This window comes from Bombina bombina, chromosome 12, assembly GCF_027579735.1.
Source record: "Bombina bombina isolate aBomBom1 chromosome 12, aBomBom1.pri, whole genome shotgun sequence".
NCBI lineage: Eukaryota > Metazoa > Chordata > Amphibia > Anura > Bombinatoridae > Bombina > Bombina bombina.
Genome location: NC_069510.1, coordinates 27799133 through 27820131, shown reverse-complemented (window position 1 = coordinate 27820131; position 20999 = coordinate 27799133). Strand labels below are relative to the sequence as shown.

The following is a 20999-nucleotide window of genomic DNA, read 5'->3' as shown; positions in this document are numbered from 1 at the left end:
GCAGCTGCTTTCTGGTTTGAGGCTCTAGAAGAGGCTCTCCAGGTGGAGACTCCATTAGAGGATATTATGGATAGAATTAAGGCCCTTAAGTTGGCTAATTCTTTCATTACAGATGCCGCTTTCCAAATGGCTAAATTAGCGGCAAAGAATTCAGGTTTTGCCATTTTAGCATGCAGAACGTTATGGCTTAAGTCCTGGTCTGCTGATGTGTCATCAAAATCTAAGTTGTTGAACATCCCTTTCAAAGGAAAGACCCTATTCGGGCCTGCACTGAAAGAAATGATTTCAGACATCACTGGAGGGAAAGGCCATGCCCTCCCTCATGATGAAACAAATAAGATGAGGACCAAAATAATTTTTGTTCCTTTCGGAACTTCAAAGGTCCCACTTCAGCTTCCCCTGCAGCAAAGCAAGAGGGGAATTCTGTCCAATCCAAGTCAGTCTGGAGACCTAACCAGGCTTGGAACAAAAGGTAAACATGCCAAGAAGCCTGCTGCTGCCTCTAAGACAGCATGAAGGGGTAGCCCCCGATCCGGGACCGGATCTAGTAGGGGGCAGACTCTCTCTCTTCGCTCAGGCTTGGGCAAGAGATGTTCACGATTCCTGGGCTTTAGAAATTGTGTCCCAAGGATATTTTCTGGACTTCAAAGACTCCCCCCCCCCCCAAGGGGGAGATTTCACATTTCTCCATCGTCTGCAAACCAGACAAAGAGAGAGGCGTTCTTACGCTGTGTAGAAGACCTACATACCATGGGAGTGATCCGCCCAGTTCCAAGAACGGAACAAGGGTTAGGTTTTTACTCCAACCTGTTTGTGGTTCCCAAAAAAGAGGGAACTTTCAGACCGAACTTGGATCTCAAAATTCTAAACAAATTCCTCAGAGTACCATCTTTCAAGATGGAGACTATTCGGACTATTCTTCCTCTGATCCAGGAGGGTCAATATATGACTACCGTGGATTTAAAGGATGCGTATCTACACATCCCTATTCAGAGATCATCATCAATTCTTCAGATTCGCCTTTCTGGACAGGCATTACCAGTTTGTGGCCCTTCCTTTCGGGTTGGCCACGGCTCCCAGAATTTTCACAAAGGTGCTAGGGTCCCATTTGGCGGTTCTAAGACCGCGGGGTATAGCAGTGGCGCCTTATCTAGACGACATCTTAATTCAGGCGTTGACTTTCCAGCTAGCCAAGTCTCACACAGACATCGTGTTGGCTTTTCTGAGATCTCACGGATGGAAGGTGAACATAAAAAAAGAGTTCTCTCGTCCCTCTCACAAGAGTTTCCTTCCTAGGGACTCTGATAGACTCGGTAGAAATGAAAATATTTCTAACGGAGGTCAGAAAATCAAAACTTTTAATCACTTGCCGAGCTCTTCATTCCATTCCTCGGCCATCAGTGGCTCAGTGTATGGAGGTAATCAGACTCATGGTAACGGCAATGGACATAGTTCCTTATGCCCGCCTACACCTCAGACCACTGCAACTATGCATGCTCAAACAGTGGAATGGGGATTATGCAGATTTATCTCCTCAACTGCATCTGGACCAAGAGACCAGAGATTCTCTTCTCTGGTGGTTGTCTCAGGACCACCTGTCTCAGGGAATGTGTTTCCGCAGGCCAGAGTGGCTCATAGTAACGGCAGATGCCAGCCTGCTAAGCTGGGGTGCAGTCTGGAAATCCCTGAAAGCACAGGGCTTATGGTCTCGGGAGGAATCTCTCCTCCAGATAAACATTCTAGAACTGAGAGCGATATTCGATGCGCTTCAGGCATGGCCTCAGCTAGCTGCGGCCAAATTCATCAGATTTCAGTCGGAGAACATCACGACTGTAGCCTATATCAATCATCAAGGAGGAACACGGAGTTCTCTAGCGATGATGGAGGTAACCAAAATAATCCGATGGGTGGAGGATCACTCTTGCCATCTCTCAGCAATCCATATCCCAAGGGTAGAGAACTGGGAGGCGGATTTCCTATGTCGTCAGACTTTTCATCCGGGGGAGTGGGAGCTCCACCCGGAGGTATTTGCCCAGCTGACTCAGCTATGGGGCACACCAGAATTGGATCTGATGGCGTCCCGACAGAACGACAAACTTCCTTGTTATGGGTCCAGGTCCCGGGATCCCCAGGCGGTACTGATAGATGCTCTAGCAGTGCCCTGGTCCTTCAATCTGGCTTATGTATTTCCACCGTTTCCTCTCCTCCCACGTCTGGTTGCCAGAATCAAGCAGGAGAGAGCTTCAGTGATTCTGATAGCGCCTGCGTGGCCACGCAGGACTTGGTATGCAGACCTGGTGGACATGTCATCTGTTCCACCGTGGACTCTGCCAATGAGGCAGGACCTTCTAATCCAAGGTCCATTCAGGCATCCAAATCTAATTTCTCTGCATCTGACTGCTTGGAGATTGAACGCCTGATTCTATCAAAGCGTGGTTTCTCTGAGTCGGTCATTGATACCCTGATTCAGGCTAGGAAGCCTGTCACCAGGAAAATCTATCATAAGATTTGGCGCAGATATCTTTGTTGGTGTGAATCCAAGGGTTACTCATGGAGTAAGATTAGGATTCCTAGAATTTTGTCCTTTCTCCAAGAAGGATTGGAGAAGGGATTATCAGCTAGTTCCTTGAAAGGACAAATATCTGCTTTGTCTATTCTTTTACACAAACGTCTGGCAGATGTCCCAGACGTTCAAGCGTTTAGTCAGGCCTTGGTCAGGATCAAGCCTGTATTTAAACCTGTTGCTCCACCATGGAGCCTAAACTTGGTTCTTAATGTTCTTCAAGGGGTTCCGTTTGAACCTATGCATTCCATAGATATTAAGCTTCTATCTTGGAAAGTTTTGTTTTTAGTAGCTATCTCTTCGGCTCGAAGAGTTTCTGAGTTATCTGCTTTACAGTGTGACTCACCTTACCTTGTTTTCCATGCAGATAAGGTGGTTTTGCGTACCAAACCTGGGTTTCTTCCTAAGGTTGTTTCTAATAGGAATATCAATCAGGAGATTGTTGTTCCTTCTCTGTGTCCTAATCCTTCATCAAAGAAGGAACGTCTGTTGCACAATCTTGATGTGGTTCGTGCTTTAAAGTTCTACTTACAAGCAACTAAAGATTTCCGTCAAACATCTTCATTGTTTGTTGTTTATTCTGGTAAACGAAGAGGTCAAAAGGCTACGGCTACCTCTCTTTACTTTTGGCTGAAAAGCATCATCCGTTTGGCTTATGAAACTGCTGGCCAGCAGCCTCCTGAAAGAATTACTGCACATTCTACTAGAGCAGTGACTTCCACATGGGCTTTTAAAAATGAGGCTTCTGTTGAACAGATTTGTAAGGCGGCGACTTGGTCTTCGCTTTATACTTTTGTATCTTCGGAGGCTATTTTTGGGAGAAAGGTTTTACAAGCAGTGGTGCCTTCCGTTTAGGGTACCTGTCTTGTCCCTCCCTTCATCCGTGTCCTAAAGCTTTGGTATTGGTATCCCACAAGTATGGATGAATCCGTGGACTTGATACATCTTACAAGAGAAAACAGAATTTATGCTTACCTGATAAATTTCTTTCTCTTGTGATGTATCGAATCCACGCCCGGCCCTGTCTGTTTAAGACAGGTAGTATATTTTTAATTCAAAAACTTCAGTCACCACTACACCCTATAGTTTCTCCTTTTTCTTCCTTGGCTTTCGGTCGAATGACTGGGGGGCGGAGCTAAGGGAGGAGCTATATAGACAGCTCTGCTGTGGGTGCTCTCTTTGCCACTTCCTGTAGGGAAGGAGAATATCCCACACGTATGGATGAATCCGTGGACTCGATACATCACAAAAGAAAGAAATTTATCAGGTAAGCATAAATTCTGTTTTTATAATCTAAGGCTGCTTTTGCTTTGTCTGTTATCTCTAGTTAGTGGATCATCTAATTTTATCAGTGTTTTTTTATTTGTATATGCTAAAACAATGCTGTATATTAATTTAAGGTATTATTTTATTACTTTGCAGGACAGTGCGGATCTGTTGCTGCTTTTGAGAATGCTGTCTCTTGGACATGGTGCGTGGGATATGATTGACAGCCAGGTTTTCAGGGAACCCAAATTGGTAAGGTGCTAGAGAGGGGTATAACACCACATTAATACACTTGTCAGTATAGGGCAATAAAATAACAATTTAATGTTAAATCTCTATAGTTCATTTATAAAGTCAACAATCAGGTGACCTAAATCTCACACTTTCACTGCTAGCTCCTTTTTTTTGGTCATAAGGCTACAGCCAAGTATTTCAAAAGCAATTGTATAGAAGTCTTAAAGGCAAAGTCTACTTGATTTTTTTTATTGTTTAAAAAGATAGATAACTCCTTTACTACCCATTCCCCCTTCTTTGCACAACCATCATTGTTATATTAATTTACTTTATAACCTCTAAATGTCTGCCTGTTTCTAAGCCTCTGCAGGCTGCCTCTTCTCTCAGTGCATTTTGTTAGCTTTTCACAGCCAGACAGCTCTAGTTTGTGTGTGCCATATATTGTGCTCACTCCCGTGGAGTGATGCAGGAACCACCACTAATTGGCTGAAATGCAAATATGTAAAAGGCACTGAAATAAGGGGGCAGTCTGTAGAGGCTTAGATACAAGGTAATCACATAGGTAAAAAGTTTATTAATATAACAGTGTTGGTTATGCAAAATTGGGAATGGGTAATAAAGGGATTATTTATCCCTTTTTTCCCCACAAGTAGACTGTCCCTTTTTATAGGGCAATAAAGTATTTGTAACATTTAATTGCTATGCGGTAGAGCAATATAATAGTTTTCTAAAATAGCATTAATCTATTTCTGGAATACAATGTTGTGCTATTTAGTAAGGTGAAGATCTTTGTCTTTGATGTTAATGAGAGGCTGCAATGCGTTGAGGACATTAACCATCTCTTGCTTTACTGTGAAAATTGTGCTTGCTGCACTCTATCTAAAGAGGCCAAAAAGCAAACTCTTTAACCAGCAAATGCTGCAGATCAATAACTGGGTTAAACAATTTGCAGCTTATAGAAAACCTAGTTTACAGATTTTTCTTTTTGGCCTCTCTAGGGAGTGTGGGACATTTTTTACACAAAAGCAAGAAGTGCTTTACAGTCCTTGCTGGCAGGTAAAGGGTTAAGAAGTGTAAAGTAATATGAATTTACCTTTACAATCCTACTGTATACGTGAACTTGATGCAATTGCACAGTTTAAAGTCTTAAATTCTTAAAATGCGCACAGATATTCCACACCTCTGTTTCACACAGGATTCCGAGCTGATCACCAAATTCCTCCCGCTGCTGATGGCGCTTGTAGTAGACGATTACACATTCAACGTGGAGCACAAGTTACCTACAGAGGAGAAGGCGGCCGTCTCATATCCCAGTAACCTACCGGACGTATTTACAAAGTGCGTAAATTCAGGGGAGGGAGTGAGACTTTATATGGATGGATATATGTTAACTAAATTGCTAATCTGTTATGCTTGTCTTGTTAAGAAGCCTTTATTTCTTGCCCTGTAACCCTTCTGATGGAATCTATTTAACAGATTCCTACAAGAAAACCGAATAGCCTGCGAGGTGGGGCTGTATTACACGCTGCATATCACCAAACAAAGGAACAAGAACTTTCTGCTGCGACTGCTTCCAGCACTAAGTAAGTTATTTGCTGCGTCAGTGATTAACATAGTAATAGATGGATTTTTGTTTTCTTGCCTATACAAAGGATTTTGTCATTTTAAATATATGTGAAAATCAAAATGAAAGGGAATAGTATACTGTAAAATTGTATTTCCCTTATTGGATTCCAAATGACTTGTTATACCAGCTACAGAGTATAAAATGTATGAGAAATTGCATTTTCAGGTTTATTTGTGTATCTGAAATTGCTGGTTCTGTACTTTGAAACCACAGCCTATCAAAATGGATTGAGCTTGCAGGTAAAATGAGATCTCATTATGTTATCACTTTGTGTACACTCACACCCTTCCTTAATCTTATATCTGTCTGTAAACCACAGCCCAATACTCGCTGTACACTGAACACTGGAAAATTATCATTTTATTAGTTATCTCTTCTACACCCCACTGGGAGTGTAATTTCTTCTGCTGGCTGTGTTTACATTGATGTCAATAGCCTGATTTTAAAACCAGAAACTTTCAGTGTAGGTTGGGATACCACAGGCTAAATCAGCTATTTCAATTGCTGAAAGGGTGAAGGAGCTACGCGTAAACAATTTAATACGCTCCAGCAGGTAACAAATTAAAGGAACCTAGCTTCTTTCTACGAGAGCATACTAAGGTAGGCTCAGGAAGATGCACGTTACTTGATCACTGTATGTAGAACATTGTTGCAAACACCCTACCATAAAATGCTCAGGACTTGTGCACACGCTTCACATTGATAAGTCAACTTCCGTATTAATGTGGCAAAAAAACAACTCTAGTTAAATTTTAATATTGTGTTTTGTTTTATTTAAATCTGTAACTACACATAATACACCAATCCCCTTTTTGTTTTTTTCCAAGTTTACACAAATAACCGGGCAGGGTAGGGTGATCCAGCTTTTATGGGGAACTAAGAGGGGTTTTTCTACTGCAAATTAAATCGAGAAACCCTGGAAACATAAATATTCTGCTAGAGGATCGAACTCCTGAACTTTGCTGTTTCTGGGATCATTTTACAGTCTGCTTTAAGGGGGTGGGTACAGAAACAATTAAAGGGACATGAAACCCATTTTGTTTTCTTTTATAAGGGTTTTATGACCCTTTGAGGGCAAAATACAGATGTAATCGGCTAAACCACTACACTTCATAAGGACCCTTCTCGTCTTAGTGAAGTTTTTATAGAATGACAGAAATTGATAAGATTTGTCTTGTAGTGAACATAGCGAAGTGTAATTGTTATATCACAAAACTGCAGCTACAGAGAAAGTACTTGATTATAGCTTATAGTAAACTAGTTTCAGGGACATATTTTACATACTGCTTTTTCTTGCAGAACTACAGGATTCATCTAAGCAATTTCACCCCAATAGCAGGATTGTACCCCAGGCATAATGTGGTGATACAAACTCGTGCAAACACAGGATTTGTTGTATATGAGTATTGATGAGGTCTTTTGTCACCGTCTGTCACACTTTATCATCTGTGGGTTGTACTGAGGGTACTTTATTTGTTTTTACAGAGGAAACCTTCAGCGACTCTGCGTCAGCGGACATCTTCCTTCACCTTTTCACCAGTAACCTCACACTGCTGTCTGACGAGTTTGGTTCAGAGGAATTTTGCACCAGTATTTTTGATAACTTCTTTGTTACATTTTGCACAAAGTAAGTTCCATGTTCCTGTGAGTTTTATGTCTTTTAGTTACGTTGTTATTTATGTTTCTTCTTATTTTATAAGATTTGTGTTTATAGGTGTACACTATATAATATATATATATTGTATTGTATTTAATTTTTTTAAGGGGCCAAAATAGTTAATTATTTCCTACTCCAGAGAAGGTGCTGAGGAATTTGGAGGGCATTAAAGGGTTGTATAAGAAATCTGCCCATCACAGCTTTACATCTTGCATATTTTTTAATTCTATTGAGTAGTTTTAAAGAAAAACAAAAAATAGTCTCATACACATAAATATCAGCCTCTACCTGACCTTTCACTGTTTAAAATATATTTTTTATTAATAATGTGATTCATCTGACTGCTCTCATGTAAGTAATTTTTTGGGCATTATTATTGGGATGTTGATTTTGGTTGATATTATTCCTACAAATAGCGTTTCTGATACAGTATCATCCTTTAGAAGCTCTGCCTGTTTCACTAGTATTATCGGTTACGTACTTTAGCTTTTTGGCACATTTGAGAGGATGTTAGATAAAGATCTAGTTTCCAAAGAGTTATCGATTGGGATATATATGTGGCTTGTGTATTTTTATTTATTCTTTCAGTTTTATCTCCCTTATCGTCTCAATACACCTGGTTACATTTTGTGAATGTGAATCTACTTTAACAACAACAACAAAAAGTATTTTGCAGTAGAATAGAGAGTTTGGGAATAACTGAAATCCACATTCAGAATGCTGAGTGCAGACATTGCAACATTTCATAATCTTACCTAATGAGCACATCTGTGCGCGTGAGTCACTAAGACGTAATGTTCTCTTTTGTTAATGTCAGCTGGGACCGGCGCCAAAATATTTACTTCTTTTTTGATCCAAATACAACAAGGGTGTTTGCAGTGCACTGCGATAATTTCACACAGAAACAATACTATCTAGGCTGTTTTATCGTATGTCTAGAACTAGTTATAGCAGATTCTTTCAAAGGTCACCCTTATATATATATATATATATATATATATATATATATATATATATATATATATATATATATATATATATATATATATATATATATATATATATATATATATATATATAAAATGTAGGTGTATAGACATCATTCCAGTACCAGATTTGTGCTTTTCCACTGGGATAATTATTCTTTCCCTCCCTGTTTTAAAAACAGTCAAAAAGTCAAATTCAATTTTTGTCCAAGTCAAATACAATTTGCAAACTTTACAAAGCTTTGCAGTGTATACACATTTTTATTTCTTTTATTAAAATAGCAACCTTTAAAAGACATAAAAATGTAATGTTACTGTTTGTGTAGTAAAGTTGCAGTATATGTTCACTATTTAATTTCAAATACCTTTTGCTTTTGTGTAACTTATTGATTAAAAAGAGGTGGTCATCAGACAGCCACTTCTTAATCTGTCCGAGTTCAATCACCCAAAAATCATTTGTTCGGGGCCAATGGCGACGATGCACGAAACAAAATTTGGGCAACGTTAAATGTGGGCAATACTGTCCGTGATTTGATAAATGCGGCTAATATTGCTTATCCCATGAGGCCAGAAAGCAAATTCTTGTAACCAATGTTTCATTCAAAGATTGTGTAAACCAGCTACATATTACACAGTGATTCACTAGACAATGTGAATGTTCGTGGCATTTACATGGGATTCCTTAGCGGCAATAACGCAGCCACTGATTGTCTGTGCTTTGCCTCATTCAGCACTTCTCTCTCTGCAGGAAAGAAAATGTTCATAGACACGTGCTCAGATTGCTGCTTCACTTACACCACAAAGTGCTGCCTGCCAAACTGGAATCTCTAAATAAAGCTTTGGAACCTACCAAGACGGTGAGATAGATAAAATACAATGGGGGGTAAAACTATTAGCTATACCCAGGCATTTAATGTCCTTTTAAGTATATTTCACAGATACAAATGTTTTCTATCATTGTGCAGAGTGGTGATGCAGTAAAGGACCTTTACAACCAGCTAACTGAGAAATCCCAACAGAAGAAGCCAAGCCCACCACCAGCAGCAGCAGAACCAGAACCTACACCTATGGACATCCCACTGCATAACGTCCCTGCTCCTCCTATCCTTTAAATGTTGTAACATTGTGTAATGTTTAGCTTAGAATGGAGATGCCTACCTCTAGCGTTGACGACTGAAGAGCATGGCCGGGTCCCATCTTGAGTCGGTGAGGTTCAGATGCTTTCTCACATAAAGAGACCTGTGCGACTTCTACACGGCCTACATACACTGGAGCTGAGTTCTCTTGTTATAAAAGACCCATACAGTGTGATCACAGCACACAGAGTAGCCTTTCTGCAGATTGTACAGATAGTGTCAGATACCCCTATGGTGTTCAGTAGGATGATATTGCCTACACTGGGTTTTCTGTTGGAATATGGCTGTAAACAATGGCGGCACCCAATATCACAATGAAAATATTGCTCAGTTTAGACTTTCAATAAGATTGTTAGTTAACGGCCAAGGAGGGGGGAATTGTGTAGCTCAATCTGGCAGCCCTGAGTTAACAAGAGGCTGACACGTAAACGTTTTTGTTTTCATTGAGATCGCCGTTTTGAATGTCATGTTCAAGACGGCCTTTCTACTCTCGCTACTTTCTGTCATTTATCACAGTGGCATTTCAATAGTAAACCCTCACTATGGAGTAAATGACAGCACTAGTTTGTGATGTGCATTTCACATATATTTTTCTATAACTGGAGAGCACACTAAAGGCAGAACTGTTTTTATATTTTGTTTTTTTCCCACAAACCAGTGTGAGTAAAAGATATTACATTGTATACCTTGTTTAAGAATCAGAAAAGCATTTGCGTTTAAATATTGAATATTGTTTTTTATTTTATAAATAAATAAAACTGTTTGGTTTATACTAGTCTTTTTAAATAAATATTTTGCAACCACCATCTTGCTGTCAGCAGTTTATTACAAGGTGAAGTCTCCATTACGAGGTAGTGAACAGCACTGTGTTGCTTTGTAGACCAAAAACGTGCTAAGTTTATCCACTCCAGTTGTCAGCAATGCACTTGATGAATTCTTCAGTAAAGTTCCTGGTTAAAGAGACATTATTCTCAGGCAAGAAGCTATGAAGTTTTAATTGTATTCAAAGCTGCTGCAGAAACACCTAATGGGCTGGGCTCTCTCTCAACCCTTATTAGGAGGTTGATTTCTAATACTGCTTCTTGCTTACATAGATTTTTTTGAAGTGATTGCTGCAGTATTGAAATTTTTCAGTGGGCACAAACAGCTATTTTAAATAACAAAAAACAAGTAAAGGATAGGCAAATCCCAGATCTTTTGTGTGTTGCACTTTCACACTGAAATATTCGGCTCCAAAAAGAGTGGCCATATTTTGCAAACGAATGCCAAATACAAATTGTTCTCCCTTGTCTAGTAAAGGACTTGTTTGTAAACAATTTAATACACTCCAGCGTGGTACAATGTCCCTTTAACTGAACACAATTGTAAATCATTTACAGAATAAAGCTCAGCACTAAACGTGTTAGACCATTGTCTAGAATAGTTTGTTATACACAGGCAAACCTGATACAGTTGGCCACCTGCAGATTTTTTTTTAAGTCAAATAATTTGTTGATATTTACAAAATAGTTGTCTAGTATTTAGTAGTAGTAATAAAGGGACAGTTAACACCTTGAGATTTCTATATAAAATGTTAAACTATGAGTAATGAAATAACTTTGCAATATACTTTCATTATTTATTTTTTCCCCCTTTTCATGTAGCTTAGCATTAAAATTTGAGTTTTTATTTCTCAGAGCTGGAAATGCATTCTGCTGACTTCTCAAAGCAATTCCGGTTCTATTACCAGCTCTGATGGAATACGTGGAGCGATCTAAAGCTCCCTGGTCTGTTGAAATTATGCAAGACATCTGCGCAGTACTGGGAAGACCCTGACATTGTGTTAGGATTTTAGCTTGAGAACTGTTTCTCACTTCTGGATGTGAAAGAGAGATCATTACAATATAACGCTAAAATACGGTTTTGTGTGATTTCTCTCTCTGTCAGCGAGTTTTTAATAATCCGTTGTGTAAACAGAGAATTCTGGGCATGTTAAAGGGACACTAAACCCATTTTTTTTTCTTTCATGATTCGTATAGAGCAGTAATTCTAAGCAACTTTCTAATTTACTCCTCTTATCAAATGTTCTTCATTCTCTTGTTATCTTTATTGGAAAAGCAGAAATCTAAGCCTAGGAGCCAGACCATTTTTGGTTCAGCACTTGGGTAGTGCTTGCTGATTGGTGGTTAAATGTAATCCACCAATCAGTAAGCGCTACCCAGGGTGCTTTAACAAAAATGGGCCTGCTCCTAAGATTAGATTCCTGCTTTTAGATAACGAAGAAATATTGATAATAGGAGTAAATTAGAAAGTTGCTTAAAATTGCTGCTGTATCTGAATCATGAAAGAAAAAATGTGGGTTTAGTATCTCTTTAATGTAAAAAAGAGACATAGGCAATGGACAGTGAAAATCCACTCACTGTGTACAGAATTAGTACATTTTACATAGCCTGAAAGTAGATAACATAATTAAAAATACTTAAGACCTAAAGCAGATTTAGAAACGTTATTTTGAGCAATAACCTTCAAGTTCAGTTTCATGAGAAAAATACTGTATAGAATTAGTTATAACCAATGTCTGCTCCTCAGCTTATTGTGGAACATAATCAAGTGGCTTTAACTCCTAAAGAATCAAACAACCTAAGGTTTTGAAGATGTTTGTGGTTTAAAAATAACGTTTTGTGGTTGTGCTTTAGCGGGGCATGAAACCCATTCTTTTTTGTTTCATGATTCATTCTCTTGGTATCCTTTGTAGAAGCAGCAGCAATGCACTACTGGGAGCTTGCTGAACACATTTTGTGAGCCAATAACGAGGCATATATATGCACCCATCAGTCAGCAGCTTCTGAGCCTACCTAGGTATCCTTTTCAACAAAGGATACCAATAGAACAATAAATTGGATCATAGCGGTAATTTGGAAAGTTGTTTAAAATCACATGCTCTATCAGAATCACGAAAGAAAAAGTTTGGGTTTCATTTCCCTTTAAGCATGATCCCATTTGGTTACCTGTTGTGTATATTGGCCTAATGTAAATGGGTATTCACTGCCTTCCAAAGAAGACATCAGAACTTAAAGTCTCGTTGTAATTTTAAAGAGATTATTTAAAATTATTTCATAACGATAGAGGAACTTAAAGGGACATAATACTCATATGCTAAATTACTTGAAACTGATGCAGTATAACTGTAAAAAGCTGACAGGAAAATATCACCTTAGCATCTCTGTGTAAAAAGGGAAGATATTTTACCTCACAATTTCCTCAGCTCAGCAGAATAAGTTCTCTGTAAAAAGTTATACTCAGCTGCAGGTAAAAAAAATAAAAATAATTAAGAAATGAACAGCAGCCAATCACCATCAACAGTGCTGAGGTCATGAACTCTTTTACTGTGATCTCATGAGATTTCACTTAACTCTCATGAGATTTCATAGTAAACTTCCTTAAACTTAATAGGCAATTAAGATGAGTGTGCATGAGGCTCACTCCCTTAGCTGTCCCGGGACAGACATACTGATTTGCTGCTTAGAAGTCCTTTACAATGGGATGTGGCTACTGAGGAACTTTTGAGGTAAAATATCTTTCTTTTTTACATAGAGATGTTCAGGTGATATTTCTAGTCAGCTTTTTACAGCTATACTGCATCACTTTCAAGTGTTTCAACATTTGGGTATCATGGCCCTTTAATAAGCTACAAATGCTACTTGTGTTCCGCCCATCTTTATTCTCACAATGGAGTTGTGGTTTCCCTCTTCTTTTGAGTAATAATAAGAGATATTTTGGCACAGGTGCTGATTGGTTGGAATCTAATGGACTCACGAACAGTGCTTCAACATAACATCTAAATTTTACATTACAAACATTTTTCCTTTTAAAGGGACACTAAACCCAAATTATTTCTCTTATAATTCAAATAGAGATTGCAATTTTAAGCAACTTTCTAATTGACTCCTATTATAAATTTTTCTTCATTCACTTGCTATCTTTATTTGAAAAAGCAGGAATCTAAGCTAAGGAGCCGTCCCATTTTTGGTTCAGCACCCTATATAAAGCCTGCTGATTGGTGGCTACCAATCGGCACGCGCAACCCAGATACTAAACCAAAAATGGGCAGGCTGCTAGGCTTACATTCCTGCTTTTCAAATAAAGATAGCAAGTGAATGAAGAAAAATTGATAATAGGAGTCAATTAGAAAGTTGCTTAAAATTGCTGCTCTATCTGAATTATGAAATAATTTTTTGGGGTTTAGTGTCCCTTTATATATTAAGTAAATGTAAATTGTCCTTAATGGAATATACAGTACATATTTTGGCAGTTGCGTTTTAACGTCTCTTACGTGTATTTCCATTTATCAAAGCAAATCCACACTTCAAACACGTACTTAAGATACTGCGCCACATGGTATCACTGGCCTTAAAGGGATTGTTTGCTCACACAAATATAATAATGGCCAATGACGTGTGCAGCTAGGTTTACTTTGCAGTCTGACAAATGAGTCACTGCATGTTGTAACGTTACAATTCAATACACTGTGAAGTTCATTTACCCAACATTTCAGCGTATAAAAATATTCATCTTGTGTTCTGTCTGTACGTCTGAAGATAGATTTTCATATTTAAATTGTTTTCTGTACCCTGCTGTACCAATCCTGTTAAAATGATATGAAATCCCATTGTATGTTCTGCTGAAGAGATACCTAGGTAGTATCTGTAGCACTACGTGACAGGAAATAGCGCTGCCATCTACGGCTCTTGTTAACCCCTTAATGACCGGACCATTTTTCAATTTTCTTACCCTTAATGACAATGGCTATTTTTACATTTCTGCGGTGTTTGTGTTTAGCTGTAATTTTCTTCTTACTCATTTACTGTACCCACACATATTATATACCGTTTTTCTCGCCATAAAATGGACTTTCTAAAGATACCATTATTTTCATCATATCTTATAATTTACTAAAAAAAAATAATATATAAAATATGAGGAAAAAATGGAAAAAAACACACTTTTTCTAACTTTGACCCCCAAAATCTGTTACACATCTACAACCACCAAAAAACACCCATGCTAAATAGTTTCTAAATTTTGTCCTGAGTTTAGAAATACCCAATGTTAACATGTTCTTTGCTTTTTTGCAAGTTATAGGGCAATAAGTACAAGTAGCACTTTGCTATTTCCAAACCACTTTTTTTCAAAATTAGCGCTAGTTACTTTGGAACCCTGATATCTTTCAGGAATCCCTGAATATCCCTTGACATGTATATATTTTGTTTTAGAAGACATCCCAAAGTATTGATCTAGGCCCATTTTGGTATATTTCATGCCACCATTTCACCGCCAAATGCGATCAAAAAAAAAAAAAAGTTAACTATTTCACAAATTTTGTCACAAACTTTAGGTTTCCCACTGAAATTATTTACAAACAACTTCTGCAATTATGGCACAAATGGTTGTAAATGCTTCTCTGGGATCCCCTTTTTTCAGAAATAACAGACTTATATGACTTTGGGGTTGCTTTTTGGTAATTAGAAGGCAGCTAAATGTCGCTGCGCACCACACATGTTTTATGCCCAGGAGTGAAGGGGTTAATTAGGGAGCTTGTAGGGTTAATTTTAGCTTTAGTGTAGTGTAGTAGACAACCCCAAGTATTGATCTAGGCCCATTTTGGTATATTTTATGCCACCATTTCACCGCCAAATGCGAGCAAATAAAAAAAAACTTTACATTTTTCACAATTTTAGGTTTCTCACTGAAATTATTTACAAACAGCTTGTGCTATTATGGCAGAAATTGTTGTAAAAGCTTCTCTGGGATACCCTTTGTTCAGAAATAGCAGACTTATATGGCTTTGGCATTGCTTTTTGGTAATTAGAAGGCCGCTAAATGCTGCTGCGCACCACACGTGAATTATGCCCAGTAGTGAAGGGGTTAAATTAGGTAGCTTTTAGGGAACTTGCAGGGTTAATTTTAGAGATCAGCTTCCCACCTGACACATCCGACCCCCTGATCCCTCCCAAACAGCTCTCTTCCCTCCCCCACCCCACAATTGTTACCGCCATCTTAAGTACTGGCAGAAAGTCTGCCAGTACTAAATAAGAGTTTTTTTGTTATTTTTTAAAGAAAAATAATAAAATCTTTTAGCTGGGATGGACCCCTGCCTTAGCCCCAACCTCCCTGATCCCCCCCTCCAGCTCTCTAACCCTCTCCCCTACCTAATTACCGCCATCTTGGGTACTGGCAGCTGTCTGCCAGTACCCAGTTTGGCCCCAAAAAACAAAGTATTTTTATTTTATTTTTCAATTAACTCTTTCTGTAGTGTAGCAGCCCCTCCACAATACCCCCACAATAACCCCACCCCCCTCCCCCTCCCAGATCCATTTATATTTGAAAAAACATTTTTTAACTTTCCCTGGCTTTTTGCCCTCATTGGTGTCAGTGTGGCTAATGCGCGCGCGTGCACATGCATGCGCGTCTCGTGGACACGCACCGTGCACGCACACTATGTTCACGTGCACGCGCGCGCACGCTCCCTCCCACCCGGACAACGGCACCATCACTACCGGTGCAGAGAGGGCCACAGAGTGGCTCTCTCTGCATCGGAGTCTTGTAAAGGGGTATTGCAGGATGCCTCCATATTGAGGCATCACTGCAATACCCTCAGAGCTGCTGGAAGCGATTGTGATCACTTCCAGCACTCTGTTAGACAACTGACGTACCAGGTACGTCCATTGTCATTAACTGCTTGTTAATGCATGACGTACCTGGTACGTCAGTTGTCATTAAGGGGTTAATGTATAACATTCTTGCAAACCCGCTACCATAGTGCTAGGACTTGTGCCTAAGTTTTTCAAAAAAAAGATAAGTAGAGAACAAATAAAATTTGACAATAAAAGTAAAATAGAAAATTGTTTAAAATTGCATTCTCTATGATTCATGTAAGAAATGTTTTGAATGTCATGTCCCTTTAAATGGCTTCTTTAGTTTCACTGCTAAACAGGTTAAAAACCCTTAAAGGGACACTGAACCCAAATTTTTTCTTTTGTGATTCAGATAGAGCATGCAAATTTAAGCAACTTTCTAATTTACTCCTATTGTCAATTTTTCTTCATTCTCTTGCTTTCTTTATTTGAAAAAGAAGGCATCTAAGCTATTTTTTAGTTCAGAACCATGGAAAGCACTTGTTTATTGGTGGGTGAATTTATCCACCAATCAGCAAGAACAACACAGTGTGTTCACCAAAAGTGGGCTGGCATCTAAACTTACATTCTTGCATTTCAAATAAAGATACCAAGAGAATGAAGAGGATTTGATAATAGGAGTGAATTAGAAAGTTGCTTAAAATTGCATGCTCTATCTGAATCACAAAAGAAAAAAATTTGGGTTCAGTGTCCCTTTAAGCTAAAACTGCCCAGTCATGTGACTAGAAACCTATTCTATTTCATGAGAGAAGACCCAACTGATGCACTCGAAACATAAACGCTTCTGCTATCTGTATGACCACTTATCTAAATAACATATCTGAGTATACAAGCTTGAACTATGATGGGCTCCAAATGATTTCAGTTTATTTTACTTTACTAAACGCAGGTCACAAATACACCCATATGCATAAATTATAAAGTTGTGATGTATCCCCCGGTATTTCTTCAGGATTAAAGGGTTAGAAAGGTCAAAACTTAAATCTGCATGGTTGCGTTTCAATTTTAAATAGAAGCATTTTTCTAATATACTTCCATTAGCAAACATGCTTTTTCAACGGCATATTCACATATGCTGGGAGGGCTCGTGCACTAGTATTTAAACACCTCACCTTCTCAGAGTCAGTAGGGGCTTGTATGATGCAAATTTAAGTCTTCACAAACACAATACACACCACCAACAGTTCTCTGAGCTTGAATACTGGTGCACGGGCACCACAGGATATGTGCGTATGCCACTGAAAAACTGTAATGACTTTAACTAGAAACAGCTTTGCTAATGGAAGTATATTGCAAAAATGCTTCTATTTAAAATAGAAATGCGCCCATGTACATTTTATTTTGCCCTTTCCATCCCTTTAATCATTAACATCCATATCATCTGTTAGTAATATTTTTGGAATGTCATCAGGAAGGGTTTGTTCCAGAAATGTCCCCTGAAACGATATTGAAAGATCCACAATCTTACTGAGAGGATACAAGTCTTTCACATGTAAGCATCTATCATTGCAGGGGTAGTTTTCGCTATTTGTTCCTACACAAGGACTTTTGCCTAAGGTCATGGCAGACATTTTTAACAGTGTTTTGCTTAAAGAAGGGCCCTTCGGTGTGCACAACCCTACAATCCTTGATCCCCCGTGTCTAAACTGACTCGGGCCCTGAGTTTGGATTGCTTCCTGTCCTGGATGTAGTGATGTGTAATCTATACTGTTGTCAGGTGTAAAGTCAAATTTAAGTTTGGGGACAAAGACTGGATTTTGGTCTGTGCTTTTAGCCAGTACCAACACCCCCTGGCTTTTTCTTATAACCCCAGAATTTCTGGGCCAAATTACACTATGTTTCTCTTCTAACCCGCTGCCAGATTCTCCATCTGCAGTGATGCTGTTACCTGAGTTCATACCGTTTGCCATCTCTTTGTCTGTCTGATCTGTATTTTCACTTCTTTTGAAGTCTGTAGTGTCTTTAATTTGAGGATTTTGTAATAATGTGTTATGTACTAAAAAGTGGTTTAGTCTTGGCGTTTCTGCTCCATGTCCTGTCTGTAAAGTAAGCGTAATCTTTTTATCGCAGTGTGCTACTGAGTCTTCTATCCTGTTGTGTTGTAAGAGAGAATTAGAAGGATTTTGTGTTTGACATTCTTCATTGTGGCATCTTGTGGACGTTCCTTGTGCTGCGCCGTAATTTTCCAACTGCTCCTCAGTACCTGAGTGTGCCAGTGGTGCATTATCTTTCAGTCTGCGGTTTCTAACAGTTTCTTCCTTCCAGGTATAATCTGTTTGTACAGAAAGTATAAGGGATTTATCAGCGTTCTCCCCCTCAGTCTTTGCTTGTCTGATATGTTCATTGCACTTTTCCACCAGTGCAGGTTGTGCAGAAGAGCGGTTAACTGATGTTTCGCATATCTGTTTTAGCTTAGATTGCTCTCTCATAATATTACGTCCAATATTTTTATGGCAGCAAGCTGAAGTTTTAGTCTGCTGTGTCGCTGCATTCACTGGAGGTAGATCAGGCAAACTCTGTGCCCTCTTGTAACTAAAACAAAACACATTTAATAAAAATTAGAAATACATTTAAAGGTGCAGATATCTTTGAAAGACATTCTAGTGCAAAGAGGAAGCATTTTATTAACAATGTATTTATTTACTGTGTGTTTAAACTCTGTAAATAAACAAATACGTAGTCAGTCATGCTCATATGTCCCTCCAAATGAGGTTACACCTTGTGATTAAAGGGACAGTCTACAATATAATTTTTATTGTTTTAAAACATAGATAATCCTTTTATTACCCATTCCCCAGTTTTGCATAACCAACATGTGATTACCTTGTTTCTAAGCATCTTCTGACCGCCCCCTACATGATTTTTTAGTTATGATCTATTGAGTTGCATTTAGCACTGTGTTGTGCTAACTCTTAAATAACTCCTCAGACGTGAACACATTGTTATCTATATGGCCCACATGAACGAACAGTCTCCTGTTGTGAAAAGCAAATACAGAAGCATGTGATTAAGAGGCTGTCTCTAGTGGCTTAGAAACAAGCAGAAAATTAGAGGTTTAAATGTTATACATTTTATTAATATAACACTTTTGGTTGTACAAAACTGGGAAATGGGTAGTAAAGGCATTATCTATCTTTTTAAACAATAACAATTTTTGTGTAGACTGTCCCTTTAAATTAGGAGCAGGTATACACATGTACTCTCCAATCGCTGACTATATTCTCATCTCAAGCAGAAGGGGGTGGTCCAGCAGTGGATGTTTGTATATCCCTTTTAATGACCCTTTAATGTTAATTATATTGTTCCCCAGTTTTGCATTACCAACACATTTATAGTAATATACTTTTGTTTCCTAAGATATGGAAAGTCCACAACGTCATTCCAATTACTAGTGGAAATATGACTCCTGGCCAGCAGGAGGAGGCAACGAGCACCACAGCAAAGCTGTTAAGTATCACTCCCCTACCCATAATCCCCAGTCATTCTCTTTGCCCCTGTCAATGGAGGAGGTGCAGTTTGGTGCCTAAAGAAATTAATTCCTTTTTTGGGTACTGCAAGCAAGGATTTGGGTTTAGCTGAGTCCATGTCAATCTCTTCAGTAGAGGCGTGGTAGCTTTTAAGCAGTTAGGAAGTTGTGAAGTGGTCCTGACATTGTTCCCTAACATATTGCTGCCCTAGTTATAGAAAGCCAGAGTTGATTACTCTGTTCTTTCTTTTTTCTACAGGTCTCTGTAAGGAGTATGTGTCCTTTCACGCCTTGTGAGCTGTCTTCCTGCCGGACAGCTAGACTACAGGTAAGTGCCTTTTGTCTTCTAGGTGTCAATAGAGACTTGCACTGATAAGTTTTACTGCAGTATTTATTGGGACATATTAATCCTTTAGAAAGGATTTTATAATTGGCAGTGTGCAATCACTTGGTATATGTGTGAGTTTTGGTATATTTCCCCTGAGGCTGTCTATATAAGTTTTTAATTAATCTGAGGAATTAACAATAAGGCTTTTAAACTTTGGGACCGTTATTTGGGCAAGATCGTTATATCTAGCTCTGTGTTACTGTGTTATTTACTCGGCAGTTGTGTTAAAGCATGCTTTTGTTTCTCTGTGCATTTTTAAAAAATGTTGCCGGTCATGTGACCCTCCCCTTTCATCCGGCTTAGTTCCTGAATGGAGCGGCGCCATTTTAAGCTTCATTCCTGGGTGTATGCTACCACCTATAGACCAGAGACGGTATTACAGCCAAAAGGCCTTTGACTGCTCAGGGAGGCGTCTCCCAAAATAACCTATGAGATGTTCAGATCCGAGGGCGAATCACAGACAAGTTTCTGAAGGGCCTATCAAATCGTTTCACCGATGATTAAGATATATAAGCTGAATGCAAGAGGAGAAAAAGGAGGCTGGCTGACTTTTTGCTGAACTCTGGACTGATAACTTGCTTCCAAATTGGGACACGGTCACTTTAAGCAAAACTGGGCTACCTTTTATTTTCCATATTGCAAAACCCTTATTCATATGAGGTGAAACAAGAAATTCTAGAAACTGAATTATCGATTTGGTTATTTTTGTGAAGTATACGCGATTGATAAATATATATATATATATATATATATATATATATATATATATATATATTATATTTAAATCAAAGGTATTTGGTAACTATAACTAAATTGCAGTTAGTAGATTTAAAAGGGCACTTTGCATTTTTGCTTGCATTCATACTCCTGTGTGGTTTAAAACTAATCATTAATGCTAAATAATTTATCTTTGCAAATATATAAATATATTTTACAATTTGTGTTAATTGTAGATAATTAAGAATTAATTTCAGCTTCAATAATTTGGCTTATAAACTGGCT

General features: G+C 38.5%; 1 protein-coding gene across 1 annotated transcript in view; it reads left to right on the top strand.

The window, feature by feature from the left end:
• The window catches only part of NELFB (negative elongation factor complex member B), a 42728-nt gene extending 32453 nt beyond the window's left edge, over positions 1-10275 (top strand). Inside the window, exons 8-13 of the mRNA XM_053696212.1 lie at positions 3986-4081; positions 5259-5401; positions 5540-5646; positions 7176-7317; positions 9082-9190; positions 9299-10275. Of these exons, the coding sequence (XP_053552187.1) occupies positions 3986-4081; positions 5259-5401; positions 5540-5646; positions 7176-7317; positions 9082-9190; positions 9299-9445 (744 nt within the window). The 3' untranslated portion in view covers positions 9446-10275. The remainder of the gene's footprint in view (positions 1-3985; positions 4082-5258; positions 5402-5539; positions 5647-7175; positions 7318-9081; positions 9191-9298) is intronic.
• The last annotated feature ends 10724 nt before the right edge of the window (positions 10276-20999 follow it).